Genomic DNA, 20,325 nt, shown 5'->3' on the forward strand with positions numbered 1-20,325 from the left:
TGCAAAAATCCCATAGCCTTAATTCATACTCGGACTTGCTTGCCTTTCTCTGGTTTTGAAACGGGTCCTGAGGTTTTTATTCGTTTTGTGTGTGCAGTGTACTGAAAGAGGTATAACGGGCCGGAGCCCATATGAGAATAACTGGGCTTTTTTTGTCAAATTATCCTTCATCTTATTACTGAACCACGAAGCTTTGTGATTCTCGGGGTTATACTTAATTCCGGTTGTATGTCATCACTTCCTACATTTTTGCAATTTAGTGAGCGCATAAATACTCTAATTTGGGGTGAATTATTTACAGTGTCATATGCAAAGCCGCCTAGTGGAAACCAGGCAAAGACCCGGCTTACTGATTATGTATATGTATCTTTGGAATTGAATATGTTGTATTGTTTAACCTTGCTACTGCAGCTTTGTTTGGCACAAAAATAAATGTACCTAGCACGTTTCCGAGCGTGCTCTTTGTTACAGTGGTAACGGGCTGTGACTGCCTGGCCTGCTCCAGCGCTCCTGCTTTTAGTCTGCTCAGCTGCTGCTGTCCACTGCCTGGGGCAAGTCTGGCAAGGCCAGAAGTGCCATTTGTAATATTGACAGTACAGTGTAGTCTGCAGCAGATGTTGGAAGAGTGCGTTCGAAAATACAATCTTAATCATCACGCGAGAGAAGCATTTTCCCGTCACTTTGTTAGGCAGCATTGTTTATCGAATGCGATTTATGAATTTACTACTACAAATGTGTTGTTTTTATTAGTCATCTCGGTTGCTGTGCTCCTTCGTTTTGTAGGTCCTTGCTGATAGCTGAGCTGGAAAAGGAAGAGAAAGAGAAAGACTGGTATTATGCTCAGCTTCAAAATCTGACCAAGCGGATCGATAGCCTTCCCCTGACTGAAAACGTGAGTAGTTAACCCCGAGCTGCAGAAATGTGCTCAGGGGTGTGCTTTTGTCGATACATGCTAAGCCGCTTGTATTTTTTGCTGAGCAGCAAGAGCTACATTTGACCAAGGAGCTTCAGACATGTTAGTTTGCCTTTATAGACAGTGCTTTAAATGGGCCGGTACTCTCCGGTACTGAGTATCGGCACTTTTTTATTTTGAGAGGGAGAGTACCGGCATAACTCAAGAAAAACGTAATACTTTTAATTGGAGAGTACCAGCACTTCTCAGAAACAAGCAGGTACTCTATTACAGAGTACCTGCACTTCTAGTTTTCCATTTAAAGCACTGTTTATAGACTACACGTCTTACTACACCTTGTTTAGGAAACTTATTTACAAAATAAGCCATATCATGGTTTGGACTATTACGGCATATTTTTGGCTGCATGACTGACGTGTTTTTCTGAAAAAAGTAGCATTTTTTAAAAACGTTGGTTTAAGGTGAAAAAGTATCCTAGACGTATTTATTCATGCCTTCGTTCAGTGGTTCCCAGACTTTTGACTTCAGTGGACCCCCCACTTTATCATTACTGGACACAGGAACCCCACAATTAATCATTTTTGGTATCCAGGGACCACCAACTGAGTCATTACTGGAAGGCGGGGACCCCGGCCTAAAGATTGTGGATGAATTGAACCGTAAAACAATATTTCTAGAACACAGAAGAACACACTCGTCAAACGCATACACAAATAACACATTTTAATTAATTTGCAAACAAAAAAACTTAATAATAATAATTTTAATCGGAATGGTTTTAGCTTTTCTAAGTTCAATTGAAGCCACATATCATCCGTACTATATTCTGTTTGAGGCACCTGCACTGCTCCCACGAATCAATCTGAGGATACTAATTCAATTTTTAGCCTCCAATTTCAAATTCCTTGACGTTTACAGAACGTTTTAAAAATTTCACCTGTAAATTTAGCGACCTCATTTATATACACTTTATTAATCTGTTTAATTTTCGAAGCCATCGCAGACCCCCTGAGGAGGCTTTGTGGCCCCCAATGGAATCCCTGGATCACAAGTTGGAACCACTCCCTTAGTTAACTAAAACGGTACATGAGAGCAACATGAATAAAAAGCAGAAGTAGTAAAAAGTTCTCATTAAAACAGTTACACTTGTTAAAGTACTTCAAGCAAGGAACTGTATGGAACACATGTGATCTAACTGATTGAAAGTGCTGAAAACTGGCAAGCACGTACAAATAAAGTGCACATTTCAATTTTTGGCAGGCGTGCAGTTTGCATAGTTACTTCAAGCGCTACAGTGCTGTTCTTTATGTGCGTGGCCCTAAGAAGAAAGAGGCTGGTATTGTCCCCAGGGCCAAATATGGGTCCCCTCCAGTGTTTAGCAATTAAATTCAGCAGTTGCCGAGAGGAAGATGTCACCTGAACGCATCCCATTACTTCCAGCCTACGAGAACAGAGAGAGGCTCAACCAGTTGAACTTAGGTGTTAGCAAAGCTCGTCTCTCATTTAACCCCTTTGCTGCCAGGCCTTATCCCCCCTCAGGTGCGCTAGGCCTGTTTTTTGGTTGGCTATTTGGGGCAGTTTGCCCTCATAACTGTTTTCCACATAAGCTACTCATGCCAAATTTGCGTCCTTTTTTTCCTACATCCTAGTGATTCTCGAGGTACCCAGAGTTTGTGGGTTCCCCTGGAGGAGACCAAGAAATTAGCCAAAATACAGCTACAATTTCTCTTTTTTTAAATGGAAAAAAGGGCTGCAGAAGAAAGCTTGTGTTTTTTTTTTTCATGAAAATGAAGACAACAAATGGTTTGTGTTTCTAAAATCACCATCTTTCCAGCTTTAATCAGAAAGCCACATTTTCAACATAATTTTGTCATTTTACTGGGACATACCACATTTTTACTTTTTTTTGTGCATTCAGCCTCTTTCCAGTTAGTGACAGAAATGGGTGTGAAACCAATGCTGGATCCTGGACAGCTAAACATTTCTGAAAAGTAGACACAATTCTGAATTCAGCAAGGTGTCATACATGTAGATCCTTCAAGGTTTGCGTACAGAAAGTAACAGCTAAAATAAAAAATAAAAATGAAATTGAGGTGAAAAAATAGAAATTTCTGTCCACGTTTTCGTCTGTAACTTTTTCCAGCTATGGCAGATTTTTAAAAGCAATATACCATTACGTCTGCTGGACTCTTCTCGTTGCGGGTATATATAGGGCTTGTAGGTTCATCGAGAACCGTAGGTACTCAGAGCCAGTAAAGGAGCTGCACCTTGCAATGGGTTTTCATTGCATACTGGGTGTATAGCAATTCATTTGGTGAAATATAGAGTGAAAAATAGGTATCAAGGAAACCTTTGTATTTCCAAAATGGGCACAAGATAAGGTGTTGAGGGGCAGTGGTTATTTGCACATCTCTGAATTCTGGGGTGCCCATACTAGCATGTGAATTACAGGGTATTTCTCAAATAGTTGTCTTTTGTACACACTGTCTTACATTTGGAAGGAAAAAATGTAGACAAAGACAAGGGGCAATAACGCTTGTTCAATTAATCTCTGTTCCCCCAAGTCTCCCAATAAAGAAAATGGTACCTCAGTTGCGTGATGGGTAGGCCTAATCCCCGCGACAGGAAACACAACATGGGCACATCATATTTTTACATTGAAATCTGACTTTTTTTTTAAAAAGTGCCTAGCTGTGGATTTTGGCCTCTAGCTCAGCCGGCACTTAGGGAAACCTACCAAACCTGTGCATTTTTCAAAACGAGACACCTAGGGTAATCCAGGATGAGGTGGCTTGTGGGGCTCTCATCAGGTTCTGTTACCCAGAATCCTTAGCAAACCACAAAATTTGGCAAAACACACTTTTTCCTCACATTTTGGTGATGCAAAGTTCAGGAATCTGAGGGGAGGCAGAAACTTACTTCCACCCAGCATTCCCCCAAGTCTCCTGATAAAAATGGTACCTCACTTGTGTGGGTAGGCCTAGCGCCCGTGACAGGAAATGCCCCAAAACACTACGTGGACACATCAAAATGATCAAATACAAAACACCTGCTTTTGTGGGGAGGGTGGTAATGGAAGGCACCTGCGTTTTTGGCCCTGGGCTCAGCAGCCATCAAGGGAAACTTACCAACCCCAGACATTTCTGAAAACTAGACACTGAGGGAGTCCAGGGAGGTGTGATTTGCATGGATCCCCCACGGTTTTCTTACCCAGAATCCTCAGAAACCTCAGATTTAGCTAAATAATCACATTTTTCTCACATTTCTGTGTGGGATCACCGCACAGACACAAATTTGCTACCACCCAACATTCCCCTCAGTCTCCCGTTTAAAAAATGATGCCTCACTTGTGTAGGTGGGCCAAGTGCCTGTGATGGGGAAAAGCCAAAAACATGTCAAAATTGAGGGGGAATGAAAGCGGGTTCTAAAGGGCAGTTTGGGAAAAAACGTTTTTAGGCTGACAAGTGGGGCAGAATTTGTATCGGTATAGATGCGACAATTCTGGGTGGTATGAATTTTGCGGATTCCTGCAGGTTCTGGAAGGTTCCATCACAAAAATGTGGGGAAAATCTGTGATTTCAAGCAAAGTTGGAGCTTTGCAGGGCATTGTGGGTAGGAAAATGGTACGGGGTGCATGTGAAGCACACCACCCTGGATTCACTGAGATGTTTAGTTTTCAGATGTGTCTAGGTCTCGTACATTTTTCTACATGGCAGCATCCCAAAGTCTAAAAAGTGCAGCCCTCACCATTCTAGTGGGCCAATTTTGAGAGTTAGCCAAGCTGTTGTGGCCCAAATGTAAAACCAAAACCCAAAATAATCAAATGTCCTCTTGCTTGCCTTTTGGATAAGATCTTTTAGTGTGGGGGGGGGGGGGGGAGCTGAAACACTGTTAGCCCCTTCAGTGGGGTGGGGGCATAACCATTCCCATACTGGTTGGTTCCCTGGCATCTAGTAGGCTTTCTGACCCCCTGGGGAGTGGATCCGGGGTAATTGCCCCATCTGCCCACTTGTGGGCAGAACAACTTTGTCCCCATTTATTTGGGGTGGGGGTATGGCCACCCTCTTTTCTCACAAAAAAACACTTGTGTGTTTTCTGCCCCCCGTGGGCAGATGGGCCTTACATAAGTAGGCCAATTTGCCCCCAAGTGGGGCAGAAATGGCCAACTGTAATGTGCCCCCATGGGGAGCGACCCTTGCCCAAGGGGCTGCTCCCCCCCAGACAAACCGCACACTCCAATCCCAATTGCCTAAGTAGTTTCTACTAGAAATAGGGGGTAGAAATGGCCTAAAATAAATTTGCCCCCCCCAGGAGAGTGACCCTTGCCTAAGGGGTTGCTCCCCATCTGTAAAAAAATTATAATAATAATAAAAAAATTGCTGGTTCCTAGTGGTTTCTGCCCCCCTTGGGGGCAGATCAGCCTGATTAAAATAAGCCGATCTGCCCTCAAGGGGGGCAGCAATGGCCTAAAATAAATTTGCCCCCCAATGGAGCGACTCTTGCCTTGCCTTTTGTGAAAGTGTCCAGAAAATAAAATCCCTGGTGTCTAGTGGTTTCTGCCCCCCTTGGGGGCAGATTGTCCTTAGAAAAATAGGTCGATCTGCCCCCAAAGGGGGCAGAAATGGCCTAATAAAAAATTACCCCCCCTGGGAAGTGACTCTTGTCTAACGGATCACACCCCTTATTATAGTAAACAAAAACAAAAAAATCCCTGGTGTCTAGTGGGCATTCCTGCAGCCCGATCGCTATGCGAGGACATAAAAAGCCTTTCCTTTCCTTTTCATGCCTTCCTGTGACCTCCCCTGCCCCCGCACCAAGGAGAAACAAATCTGTTTCTCCTCGAATAGTGCTGAAAGCCATGCTTCCAGCGCAATGGAGGGGACCTCTGATCGCACGCTGATGTAATCAGATATCACGGGGAGGGGTAACAAAGCAGGGTAGATGCAGACTGTGTATGATGGATTCCATATATGTATTGCACAGCCTGCAATTAATGCCGGTTGATTTCTTAACCCTTTCGGTATACAAGCTAGTGTTTAGTTATAAGGAAAATAACTGCTGACATTTTTGTTTTGAATTGCAAAAGGTTTTTCATTTTCTATGCCCTGCTGTTTCATAAACCAGTTTCTGATGGCTACATCTACCTGTGGATTCCTCAACTTTTGAATACTCCCAGTGCGCCATCATTCAATGGAAATCTTTTCTTTGTAGCTCTCCATGTCGACGAGGATGTCCTAATGGAACGGCTTCGCATATGACTCCATCTGACATCATCTGAGCCTTTAGAAGTCCTCGCTGGTGTGCTGACGTCAGTTCCCTTTTTTTGTGCACCTTCAATGCTATCTGTTTTTCTACATTTCCAGGTGTTACACTGTGTCAAGGGAGCTCTTTGTTAAAATCTTTTTTCGTGAGACAATGTCTCTGTCGAAGAAGTCGGGCTTTAAGCCTTGCAGGGAGTGTGGGGGTCATATGTCTGTAACTGACCCTCTCGAGAGTTGTCTTTGGTGTCTGAGTTCCAACCACGATGTTAGGGATGCTCTTCTTTCCAGAGTATGAACTCAAAGGCACTTAAAGAGAGAGAACCTAGGCTGTTCCTAGCGAGGGCCAAGAAGGAAAAACGGGGCTGTCAAAGATCCAGGCCTAAAGAGGAGTCTTCAAGATCTAGGTCTCGAGAAGAGTCTTCATCTCCTAGATCTCATAGATCTCATTCACATAAGAAGTGTTGTCGTCACGGTTCTCGGCGTCGTTCATCTTGAGATGTCAGTCTGAGGACCTTGTCATAGGCGCCCAAGTCTCGGCGCAGTTCAACTTGGGAGATGAGCCCTACCCTTTCGCCTCCACAGCCGAAGTCGGCAGAGACCTCACTGGCACCATCTTTGGTGGAGATCTGGGCATGGCCCGCAAGTGCTACAGCACAGTTCTCTCCTGCTTCTCTATCAGAGCAGGAGATTGAGGAGCGGGAGTCAAGTGGGGTCCAGCCTTGAGTAGAATATCCAGCCTTCCCGACTCGTTGTGCAGATTCATCTGCATTTTTTAATGCTATGTTTAGCATTTTTAACAGAGCCACGACCACTGGTTTTGCGCCTGTGGGCCTCACAGGTCCATTAGCCTTTAATCTAGGCATCCCGGTGCCATATAAACAAGCTCCTTTTATGCCCCTTTTGCCGATAGTTCCATCACCTTCAGGGATGACGGCGCTGATACTGATGTCCAGATAATGTTTATCTGGAGTTGAGTCATTCAACGCCTACCAGGGGAAAGGTCCTGGTACCAGTTCAGGCTTCTCCGACGCCACATCATACATCCTCGGCATCAGTTCGTTCTTTATAAATGCTGAGATTGGAGTCTAGATTAAGATCAAGAAGAGAGGCATTGAGAATCTTAAAGGAGCAGCAGTATTAGGAGAAATATTGGGATTTGGAGGAAGGAGAAATCCCTTTACATGCTCATGGTTTTGAAGGAATTTAAGTGGCAAGCGGTCTAGATACTTTTCCTGAATGGGAATTGCTATCTCCTGGAGGTATTCCACCTCCATAGGTTACTTCATATCAGTGTGATCAGGAAGGCTGCTGACCTTTTAGAGTTGCCATTGGCAACATCAGAGCTAAAATCCAACATACTGAGTGAGGTTCTCCACTTCTCCTCTGCTACATCACATCATAACCTTTGCTACCCTTTAATGAGGCCTTGTCGGAGCCTGTTCTGGATTTGTGGCGGAAACCGGTCTACTCCTGCTTTATTCAAGGTCATCGCTGGGAGATATAGGGCTGCATCAGGTGACCCGCAATTCCTTAGCCAACATCCAACACCTGAAATTCTGGTGGTCCAGGCTTCTTGATTTGCTAAATCAGCTCTTGACTCCTTCCCTACAAGTCCTGCAGATAGGGAGCCGAAACATCTGGAACAGACTGCAAAGAAGTTGTTTTCCTCATGTAGCATGGCGTTAAAATCTGTGAACCCTATGTATGTCTTGGGCAGATGCATCAAAGCGATGATGGGCTCTGCTAAGGACGCGGATTCCTAAGCTACTGCAATATGTGCAGGAGCATTTTAAAGAGCTGTTGCAAGATAGTCGGGCAGCAGCTAAGCAGGGTCATGCAGTCTGGCCTAGATGCTGCGGACTCTGTTGCCAGGGCCATGGGTACATCGGTGGCCAGAAGAAGGCATGCATAGTTAAGGGGATTAGGGTTTCCCCCGGATGTTCAGTACACAATAATTGACCTCCCTTTTGATGGGTCGAAGCAAATTTGGAGAGCAGACTAACTCAGCACTTGAGAGATTCAAGGAGAGTAGGGCCACGGCTAAGTCTCTGGGTCTCCAGTCTTTCACATCGGCCTATAGACCTCTCAGAATATTTAGGGGATTTGGCCGCAGCTCCTACTTTCGTGGGAGGCAGCAGTTCCAGGGACAACAATCTGTCAACCCTCTATAGAGATCCTACAGGGGTCAGGGATGACTTAGGCAACATGGTGCCGCCTAGCAGCCTTCCTCCACCTCCACTTCATCTTCTGCTGGGAACCTGTCGGGAAAGCAGCCCTAGTTCTCTCCCCTTTCAGCAGCATGTGTTGCCCTTAGGGGAAGATTAATTCATTTACTTCAGGAGCGGGAGTCAATAACATCAGACTCATGGGTGTTGAGCATTGTAGGAAATGGGTATGCCCTTCCTTTTCTGGAGTCCCCCCCCGTCCCTCTCCAGCACTCTGTTTTTTGTTCAGAGGATCACCTGTTGTTGTTGGAGGGTCAAAATCTGCTGTTAAAGGGTGCAGTGGAGGTGGTTCCAGAGCAGGAAAGGGGTCAGGGATGTTATTCAAGGTACTTCCAGATTCTTAGATATAGAAGATATTGAAAGGGGCATTGGGAAATATCTTTTCATACTTAAAAAGGCACAAGGGAAGACTGCTAACCTGCAACTAGATCTTGAAGTAGCACAAGAAATGTAAGCACATCTGTTTCCTTTTTGCTCATTAAGATGTGAGAAGTCAGGCTTACTATTGTCTGCACCACCATAAATGTTGAGTATTTCTCAGCTAACTCAATTCCAGGCTGTTTGTTTGAATGTTGTGGCCTCAGTTTAATGTCTACCAAAAACAAACAGTTGGTTCTCCTTCAATAATGAAAGTACCATTATGTGCATATATATGTTTCACTACTGATAAGATGCTAGTCTATTTTGCTCTGTTATAATATTGCAGATTTATTTTTGTTTGCAAAGCGCATGTCAACAAGGGAAAGGCAAATAGTTCTTTAAAAACTCTACAGCTTAGGTTAGCTGTTATATGCTTTCTTACCATCTAAACCCTGTACAGCCTTTCACATTTTTCTCAGTATAAGTAGATCTTTTTCCCGTGAGTTTTTTGTCAACTCTTTTCTTCTATGTCGGACCTTTTTTTCTCTCTGTGTTGCATAACATCTTATATTCTGCTTAATTGGTACTAAGAGCACAAATACGACATCCCTTAATGTTCAGCAGAAGTTCATCTGCTATCAGGTGCATAAGTCCTTCTTTTTAAGTCTTCTACTCTGTTATATCATGGCTAATTATATATCTCCTAAATAAGGGAATTTTAAACAAGATTACTTTGAAGGCCCTCCAACTGTTCTGTTAACATTTATACACAGGGACTTTACCCATGAAAAATAGCCACCTTGGCTGCCAGGCTGTCCTCTGCATCATGTTCTCATGAAGCCTAACTTGTGGTAAATGTCTATAATTATATACTTGGTAATCCGTTAAGATAAGATAGAGGGCTCTGGTCTTCGGAGTATTGAATTGATGCCAGATAATGGCATCTTTACTCCTAGCGGGTCAATTAGAGTTGGAAATATGGTTGTAACTTTGGGCCATATGTACGAAAGCTTTTCCCCATAGACACAGAATGGGTAAAATCCTTTTGTACATCTGGCCCTTCATCGTTTGCTCATCTCTGCATTCCACTGCTGCTTCACTTAGTGGATATTGAAAGGTAGTGTTCTCAATGACATGAGAAGCAAGATACTTTTCTGCTCTTTCTCATGCTTTTTCCCCTCTGTATGCTTGTAGTGGATAAAAGAATTGTGTCACAGGATTGTCTTGCTCAGGGTTATTTTTCCAGCATCCTTAGTACTCGTAGCCATCTGTATGCAAAAAAAACGTTAAAATAGTTTCAGTTCCACACAGGAAAAACATTTGAATAACCCGTCTATAGACGACTCCCAGCACACAGAGGGTATTAAACATTTTAGTTCTAAAGATCGATCCTACTTTGGAGGTGATTTTGTGGAATCATATATGTGATGAAAGTGAGACAATGGTGAGGTAGTGACTTGAACACTTTTTCTCTGAAGGGGCTCCCACAATATATCTCTTTGAGGCAAATTACTGCCTTTGTGGCAAACATAACTCAATTTGGTAGCTTTTTTGCTGTGGTGGAGGCACCTCCTCTGCTACAACTGCAAAACCATTAATTAGGCCACCTTACTCTACTATTGTAAACACCACAATCCAATCCCACTCGTTACTTAAAAGCCCACTACTTAACGCATAAGGTAGCTGGGATGGTTGTACAGTGAAGGGAGCAATCGTTGCGATTTTTAGCATGCATACATGTGGTTCCTGATACACCTTGGTTTGTTTAAAAAAAAAAAAAAAAAGTGGGATTAGGAGTGTCATAGTCATGATAAATGTACCTTTAAAATAATTCTTGCTTATAAACATATATATACTTTTATATGTAGAATGGTGTAGTTGGGTTAAAGATTTGGGAAACCATTAAAGAAAATCAGATTTGATAGGAGTGTCAGATTTGAAGAAGTCGGTAGGGAGGGGTGTTCTGTGCTGCTAAATCCTCAATAGGAAAAGATACAGACACATTTGGCCTGTTGTTGATATGAAAGCCTGTTACCTGCACAGTCCTCCTACCAATCAACCTTAAGCTCCCAGCTTGCTATTGCAAAAATTAACAGGAGCAACTGCAATTGACTACCAAGGCTGCATTGGGTTTGGTTATTGGCACACTAGTCGTGGTAGTCCATATTTAGGGGACTGTGTGACAAAATTGATCCTGAATAAAAGGCAGGACTTTGGTGGATGGATGCCCCTTCTTTCTTGGACAGGGTCAGCTTTCTGACACCCGTCATGGAGCATCTTTTGCTGTGGTCAATACAAATGCAGATTGGTGTTGTAGAGAGCTGAAGTAGTGCAGGAGGCTTTATTTAGTGTGGGCACCATCTGCATAGTTCATTCCTACCTCACGTTAAATGTCACATGTGATCAACTGTTTAGTAGTATTGTCTCTGGAGAATGATTTATGGAGGCATATCTTGAGCTCCCATCTTATTCTTTATAATAAACATCTCTAATTTTGACCAGTCTATAGATTGTTGCCATTTTTTCAGATTTCACTGAGACATGTTGTTGTTTCAGTTCTCATTGCAGACAGACATGACAAGGCGACAACTGGAGTTTGAGGCCAGACAAATTAGAGCAGCAATGGAAGAACAACTAGGCACCTGCCAAGACATGGAGAAGCGTGCACAGGTAATTAAAAAAAAAATGGTGTGCAGCTTATTAATGTACATGAAGATTTAGATCTGCTAAATGTATCTTAATATATTGCTGTTTTTAATATTCAAAATTGGACTTTAATTGAGTTTCATATTCATGCAGCAAGATAACGGGACAGATATTCATGGCTTTAAAGGTTCTCAACTAATTGAAATATTGTTGCATCAATCCTGGCATTCTTGGCAGCTTCTAAAAGGGAGGAACATTGCTTTGATTCCTATGGAAAAATCTTGCACATTCCTTAATTTCTTTTTCTTAGAATTTAAGAATACTTATGAACGTCAGATGAAGTCTGTTAAAGCAAATATCTCAGTTGATTGGTTGCTGTACCCACTTTCAGACACCCCACAGTGGGATAGGAAAAGGCCAGGTCCTCTCTGAATTAGAACACAACCAACTCAAGACCTGTTTTGCCCTCATTTTGGTTCATCAGACAGGTGCAACTTGGTTCCAAATGCACAGTGAGCATTGGACCCACATCTAGGCGTACCCACTGCACTTAGGCTATCACACAAAAATATACATGGAAAGTTTGATTTGATCTCAGCCACTGGTAGTTACTCAGGACGCATAAAGGCTTGGTAGTATGGGCTGGACTGTTCTATTGGCGCAAAGGCAAGACTGATTTGTGTACGTCTGGGTCTAAACTGAAATGACATGGTGTGCTAATTAACGACAGACTGGCATGCAGCCCTGAGTAAGTACAGCGGCAAAGATTAATTCAAGTATTCCATCTATCACTTATACTGTAGAAGCATTCATTTCAGAAGCACATGTCCTAAAATCTCTTGGCTTACAAAATTCTCAGGACTTGTAGTAGTGATTGAAGTTGGTTTAGGGTCAGAACTCCCAAATATTAATCATAATTCAATCTTATTAAGTTGATGTATAGTTATTTGAAGTATAGGTTTTATAATTGTATTCCGTTACTGATTACATGTTTCAGTAAACTCTTTGGAGACTATTGAGGAATACAGATGACCCTTACTGTCAACTATCTGCCTTCTTGGTTTCTGTTAAAGTGCTACACAAGAGACTGATTAGTGGAGGAGATCCCAGAACCATGCCTTGAGCTTATGATGGATGTGTGAACTGATTCACACACTGTGTTTTGCTTTGTTGTAGGCTCTGTAGTCACTTTGGTTTGATGGTTTCCAAAAGACCTAAAACCTGTTTTCTCTGAGAATTGTGCAGTGTATGTGTACAGCATTTGATGGGTTTACGAACCAAGATATTTGCTATTTTGTCCACACAATATGCTTGATGAAATGTGGCTGACCATAAGCCAAGTCTTACAGGCTTTGTCTTCCATCCTTTTGCAGTAAAAAGGTTGGTGGGACATGTTAAGAAACACTTAGGATTGATACATTGGTATCTACCAGTGCGGTATCAACGTGTCTTCTTTGAAACCCATGCTAAATCAGCTGACCTCTGTTAAGGACTAAAGAAGAGAGAAGGCTGAAAAATACCTGATGTACCTGCCACAAAAAAATAGATGTTTTGTCTACATCTCTGTTTGAACAGACCCCCATTGCAGTCTCTCGTCAGCTCTGCAATATACGCTTTGAGGGCCTGGAAGACTAAGGGTTTCAGGACCAGGGGCCTGAAATCCTACTCAAAGAATTGCCTGTCTGTCCAGGGAACTGAAAGAAATTTTACACCAGTTGTAAAGCTTATAGAATTGAAGATGTTATTAAGTGGATTATGTTTATTGGAAATAGTTTGGAAGACCTGCAGGAAACAAGGAAGGTTCTACTGCTACCTCCCTCCCAATTCAGTTAGGTATTGTTTCTTACAGTTAGTGAAAGACTTAAGCGTTTGAAGACTTCCCCTGGAGGATCCCGAGTGCCCGGTTATTCCTAAGGTATAAATTCAAATATATCTGACTTTGAAGCTGCTTTTCAGGATGCAGCCTTCTGATGTGACTGGTGGGACAGATTTTGCTTCAAGAACGCACTGTAAGTCAAAGGTAAAATCCTGTCCTACCTAAGAGCTCTGGATGCCAATATGCAATATGCATGCGTTCCATACCTCCCCTTGTACCTGCCCTTGGGAGTTCCATTTTTACCACCCATCTGTATTGATCGGAATCTGCTTCTCTTGTTTTCAACAAATTCATGGTGAGGTCTAGCCCCTCATTTTAAGTTTTTGTATTTCTCTGTGCTTGGTTGTTTTTACTTTACTTTCTTCTTCTGATTGCACAGCTTATCCCCCCGGTGTTGTCTTGTGGTAATGCGTGTCATGACTTTAAATGTTTGCAGCAGCTTACATACATAACGTATGTGTTTCATTCTAGGGAAATAGTCACCATCACTGTGTGTTATCCTTGGTATGAGAACCTGTCAGAACCACATGTCTTGCATGCAGAATACTAATATATCGACCCCCAAAAAGATGTGTTTCATCACCAAGTTTTTGTTTCCAGTAGTTTGTGTGTTTAATTAAATCATTGCAAAAAGTTTAACAAACTCACAAACATCCATCATAGCTTAGAATGAGAGATTCCCCTTTTTTTCTATGACGTACTTCACAAAACATTCTTTGATCTCCTTATTAATTCAAGATTTGTGCTGACAAAACAAAGATTTGCCACCTCTTTAACAGTTGAAATGCTGCGCACAAGAAATAGTGTCCTCAGGCGTTATTTAAAAGTATCCTGGAGGGGGCCTTGTCCTGCCACGCTCTGAGATGGCCGCCTGAATAGAGAGCCCCGTGCGAGGACGGGCCCTGGGTGGAGGTGGGAGCAGCTGGAGACTACCCAGAACACCACATGAAGCATAGCCAGACCCCGCAGACACTGAGAAAGGGACGGGAACCTGCTGGATGGACTCTTTCCCCTCCCACGCTGAGAAAACCTGCAACGACCTGGTGAGCAGAGTCGGGGGCCTTGCAGCAGGATTCACACACTGGCGTTGTGTCTCGGACGGGCTGGGCTGCAAGAAGGGGGAGAACGCACTGCAGACCCTGCTCCTCCCCCTGCCCGAGAACCACAGAAGGGAAAAACTGCTCTGAAACACCGCGCAACCCCAGAGGAGGCCCGCACTACCCTGCGGCAGCCGCCACAGAGCGATTGTATGCCCTCAGCTCCCCCGGTGAGGAGGCCAAAAACATCTGCACGCTCATGATCTGGTGAGAGGGGGATGCACACGCCGAGCACAGTGGCACCTTGACAATGGCGGAGACAAGGAGTTGAGGCAAAAAAGTGATGCCCTCCCCCTCTTTTCTCCATCATTTCTCACCATTTTTCAACAGATATCACCAGTGCTACCTGCCCCCCTCTCCCACACTGAATTAACACCTGAGTCCAATGCCTGCTTTCCCCACAAGCCCCAAGGGAGACACACCACTTCTGCTATGGAGTCCAAACTGCCAGGAGATGTTGCTACGTAGCCATTGAGGCGAGGACCACCCATTTCAGGAGGAGAGATTGCTGCACGCCTCGGACTGGATGTCCTCCCTTTTGCTTTTGCTCCCACCAACTACTATACACAATCTGAAGTAGGGGTCCTCCCTCTGCCCCCTCCCTTATTCGACCACACTCCCAACTCTCCTCCACTGGGAAGCAGCGTACTCTGAATGAGGATCCTTGTGTGCGGGAGAAACCATGAGCTGCCACGTACTTCTCCACAGGGGACAGGTCTGAAGCAGTTTAATACTGGACCATTGTATACGTGCCTCTCCATCCTTTTCTTCTGCCAGTCCCTCCTGAGATTCAGCAAAACCTAATGGTCTGAAGCGGTTGCTAACCTGAAAGCAGACCTGGGGGATCACCTACATCTATCCTGACCACCATTTCTAGCGGGAGACTACGAGCCCGGATGTCGGAAAGGATGACTTGGACCCGAACGTGAGACAGGGCACCCAAAAGGGCAGGATCTCCCCCCTCTGCCCTAGCAAACACAGACAGCTTCACACAAGGTTAGAAACGGTTTCCAGCGGAACAGAAACAGAGCCCCAAACTGCAACATACACTGTAGAGCTCCCTACCAAATCAGACGTTCCGAGGCCCACAACGCTAAATCACCCCTCCAGAACACTCGACAACCTGGCAGCATAAGAGAAGACACCGGCGAGGCCTCTAAGTGAGCACTACACCACAAAGAAAGTAGCCCCTCCCCCCCCCCCCCACTGCCAACCTCGCCTTTTGCAGAATCCGGACCTCATGAGGAGAAACAAGAGAATTACAGACCACGGTCACAAACCCTGCCACTACACGCCCTAGGACGGACCCTACTGTAGCAAAAGCTTCCCTCCCCATTGAGGAATCGACTTTCACCCAAGAATACAGCCACCCAGGCCTGAGACAAGAAGCACTTACATCAACACCCAGGCCTGGAAATGCCCAGCGGCAGAGCTACTGGTAAAGCTGCTAGTAGACCAGTGAGACAACTTCTCTTCTTCGAAGCCCTCCAGCACTCACGACCAATGGCTGCCACAAGGCTCCACCTAATGGCACTGACGCATCAAAGCAGGACACCACAATGGAGCGCATACTACAAGAAATATCTGCGGTTGGTGGCAGACTAGAAGGAATGGACTAAAATATATCCTCGGTGGCAGAAGAGACGAAATCAATATGAACAGACATAACGGGTTTACAAACTCGAGTGCTGGGGCTAGAACCGCTTGTTTCAACCATAGAGGATCACCTGAAGACCACACCGGACAGAGACCAGGCAATACTATGCCTAAGAAGCAAGCTAATAGACTTAGAAGACAGATGCCGCAGGGACAATGTCAGGTTTTTCGGGATCCTGGAACAAACAAAAGGAGCGAACCTCCAAATCTGTTTACAAAATACCCTCCCCGCGCTAACTGGACTCTCCTTTGATCCACCGCTGAAATTTCAGAGAGCCCATCGCCTAGGCCCTAAACGGATGGACAGCACAACACGACCTTGCTTGATCATCGCTTGTCTCCTGCGACACAGACAGGCCTCTCAACTTCTCCTATAAGCTTGCTCCCATGACCCATTCAAGGCAGAGGCATATGAGGTCAGAATCACTGTGGACTTTTCTAAAGAAACTAACGACCCCCGCAAAGCATTCTTGTCCCATTCTTGTTCCTCCGACCACGGCTTTGCCATCTAGAGGTAAAATATGGCTTGTTTGACCCAGCAAGAATGTAGACTACTAAAGATGGCAAGTCCTGAGTCTTTTACGATCTATGCTGGAGTCCACTGAAAATACAAAAATGTGTATTGGCCTCATAACAAATTTATTCCAACCTCCCTGAATTCCTTTGATCAGATGCAGAAGCATAAACCTTAAACTTATACTTGACCGTTTTGTTTACTAACTCATTTAAATTATTGTAGATAAGGATCTATTTATGGTGAAAGAATATATTTTAATATTTTCAATCGACTAAGCAAACCTTCATCAGATAAAAATAAATTTCCTTCAGTTTCAGTTTTTTTAGATTGTGAAAAGAATTAAAACTGCCCCATGGAAATCCCAGAAATTATCTATTGTTGACGGCTTCAAAGTGGTTGTAGATTTTACTTCAAAAGATCATGCAAGCTTAAGTGATCCCATTTATTATAGTACCAAAGCATTTATTTAGCCTTTGCCCCATTTTCCCTTGAAAGTGCTCTATCTCATACTATAAACAGGAGTCCTATCTAGCATGATTGACTTTCAACACAGGCAAAGCAGAAGAAGATATCAAATACCAATACATTTTGTTAAAAGCAAAAAACAGTTATTTTGCTTTGCTGTCCACTCGAATTATATGGGCTTTCTGATTGGACTAGGTCAACACCTTCAATACCTAGTCTCCAGTCCCCAGTTTTCCCTGAAGTTTGTTTTCGTTTTCCAAAAATTAGCAGTTTAGTATTGAGTTTATTTAGCAGATTGTTTTTAATGTTTTACCCTCCAAATGCTTACAACGAATGCAGTATGCCCAACACTGTTTGACTCAAAAACGTAGTTTTATCTACATACAGAAAATGTGACCCAGTAAGTGGAAAAACTTGCATTTTACTCAATGCTTCCTGAAGGTCAGCTGCATACAAACTGAAAAGGAGGGATGCCAATATGCAGTCTTGTTTGAGGCTTTTATTAGCCGTAATCTTGTCTGCCACTGTAGTTTCATTGCTCTTCTTTGCTCTTACCCAGTTTTCAAATACAGTGGTTTGATAGTCTGAGATGCCTCGGTGTTAAAGCTTCTGACAAAGCAAATTGTGATTAACATGGTCAAATGTTGCTGAGTAATCTGAAAATCAGAGGAATAAATTACGTTTGTCAGCCAGGGTCATAGTTCTCAACATACGTATGGCTATAATATCTAAGGGCTCTATTTTTATGAAAGTATGTCTGGGTTTTGGGAAATATTGTATTGCATACAGTTTTGCTTTTCTCTTTAATGCCATTATAAAGCAGTATTTATTTGGACATTTCAGAACCCCTTTCCTAAATAGGATATGCAGTATCAAACACTGCAGTGATTCTAAAATCATACTGTTTCCTACACATTGCTTAAAAAGAGGAAACAATTTTATGCACCTAAACGGTAGATTACTTTTAGATAATTCAGGAACGCTATTTTTTAAATGGGTTGCAGAGACCCAGTCAAATTGTAATATCTTTCTCTGAAAATAAAGTAAAGTTGACCTCCAAATTTGAATTATTTAAAAAGTCGTTTATGTATTTGGATGAATATTTGTCCCTGGAACACTAACATATAATTTGATCACCAAGGTGCCTAATGCACAAGCCTGTATCATATTGTGGCTTGGTTTAAATGTATAACCCTTGATGGTATTTATTAAGTCCCAGAACTTGTGTGTCTTTGTTTTTTTAGTAACTGGACTACCTTGATCCATTTTATCTCAGAATATTTTTATTGGTTTTTGAACCTTTGATCCTGTACATGCATTCTTGTTTTTTAGTGATATGGACTTGGGACTTTTTAGATAAAGGTGCTAATCTTGTGTAAAAAATGTTACAATGCTTTAAAATAGATTGTGGGAGGAGAGGGCCAGCAGTGGCATCAAGCAGGCTGTGCAATTTATCACCTCCTCACCAACCCAGTTTGTTTAGCACTAACCAGAAGACTACCACCAGCAACATAGTCCCTATGAATGCCAGCTATTCCTGTGTTCATTGAAGCAGCTTGAGAAGTTCGACCTGCCCTGTGAAAATAAATTTTGGCTGCTGCTAACAGGTTTGAATCAAGAGCCAACTCAAGAGGAGCGCTTGAGGGGGTCTGAGCAAAAGGGACTGGGCCCCACTGGAGTGTTGCTTCACCCCTGGAGACCCAAGCGACACGCTGTACAAATGAATCACACCACCACCACCACCCTGCCCCCCCAAATCTCTTAGGGGTAGGCAGCTAGGTGTGGCCATAGTATCTGGAATACAATGCCTCCTAGCACTCTATAGCCAAACAATTGTTCCCACATTTTCAATACTTATTACTCAGTTATGGTAAGTCCTGGCTATGAAGAGAATTGCTTTAGCATTGGAAAATAAACTAAAGGCCTTTGAAGTAATTTGGAAATGATGTATACAATGCTAGTCCACAACTTAGGGAGCTTACATGCCCACGCATGCCCACGCTATCAAGTGTCATGCACTCACTTGGTTTCAACCACGGGGACGACATGAAAGCTGATGCTGGACCCCCCACTCCCAATTACGAAGAAGCCTGGACCAGGGGCAGTGCTCATAGTTCCAGGCCTGCCTCCAGGGGGAAAAGAGGAGAAGGGACAAAATAATAAATGAAAACTTGTGTTACTGGTTCTGCTCAGCGACTGTGCTACTCTCCTTAACAGGGTTGTCACTTCTTGGCCTTCTGAGTTAATCAAAGATGGATATTTGCGAGGCACCAATTCTGGTTAACGTGAAAATGCAGTACACTGGAAACAAGAAGAGGCAATTGCCATCAGTGCATAACTCCCCTGCAAGTTTTATAATAAAATGCTTTCAATGTTTCACATTTAATGGTTTCTTAAATAATCATAACATGGGAGCAGATCAACCAGATACTTAAATGGAATCTTCTGGAACTCTCGAAGAAGAATGAAGTACTAGGTAGAGTGATGGAACTTCACGGGTAAACACAAAACATAGACTGGAGTTATTGCTACTCCAAAATCTGCACTCCGTGGAATTAAAAACACAAGAAATAGAAAACCCAGTTACTCTGGGCACATAGGTTGTAAGTTAAACAACTATTAAGGTATTTTTTGAGACCATGTTACATTCACTCAGAACAAGACTAGATAGACATGGCACAGGGTTGAAATTACAGACTCTCTGAAGATTGTATTCTAAACATAGGTTAAACTCGATTGTTCTAATACACACAAAAAAGGATTGTTCTTGTCATAAGGTTGGAGTTACCAAAACTACCTGGATTATACTCTGTACATTGGCTTACACTGGAAAACAAGGCAGTATATGAAACAAGGCTACTTCTTGGCACAAGGTTGGAATAACTGACACTTTGCTTGAAAAATGGTTTGGAGTTAAAGGCACTCCCAAGATATGCTAGAAACAAAGTTATGTTTGATACAAAGGAGGGAGTTGAAGGCACTTCCCAGAATGCTAGAAAACACGGGTACACTTAGTTCAAGGCTGGAGTCGAAAAACTCTCCCAAGGTATGCTAGACAACAGGCTCACACTCAATACATAAATTTCAGGTATAAGGTTGCTCTGGAGATAGGCTGTAGTCCATGAGCAACACAGTTTAGGAGCCAAGACTTGAAAAGAGTGTCTAGTGGCAGAATAAGCAAGGAGTTAATGGAGATGCTTGCAAATACTACTAAACATTAGTGTGCACTAACCTGTGGGCAAGTATGTAGCCTGAAAAGCACTTTGCTGGACTTTGGAACTAGCAGGCTGGTCGTTGCTAATAGTTGGA

General features: G+C 43.2%; 1 protein-coding gene across 10 annotated transcripts in view; it reads left to right on the forward strand.

Moving 5' to 3' along the window:
• Positions 1-20,325, forward strand: part of APC (APC regulator of WNT signaling pathway) — a 548,231-nt gene that overhangs the window by 340,263 nt on the left and 187,643 nt on the right. For all 10 annotated transcript variants that reach the window (XM_069226479.1, XM_069226477.1, XM_069226482.1 and 7 more), the window contains 2 exons: positions 784-892; positions 11,316-11,429. In XM_069226479.1, the coding sequence (XP_069082580.1) occupies positions 784-892; positions 11,316-11,429 (223 nt within the window). The remainder of the gene's footprint in view (positions 1-783; positions 893-11,315; positions 11,430-20,325) is intronic.

Source organism: Pleurodeles waltl, chromosome 1_1 (assembly GCF_031143425.1).
Source record: "Pleurodeles waltl isolate 20211129_DDA chromosome 1_1, aPleWal1.hap1.20221129, whole genome shotgun sequence".
Lineage (NCBI taxonomy): Eukaryota > Metazoa > Chordata > Amphibia > Caudata > Salamandridae > Pleurodeles > Pleurodeles waltl.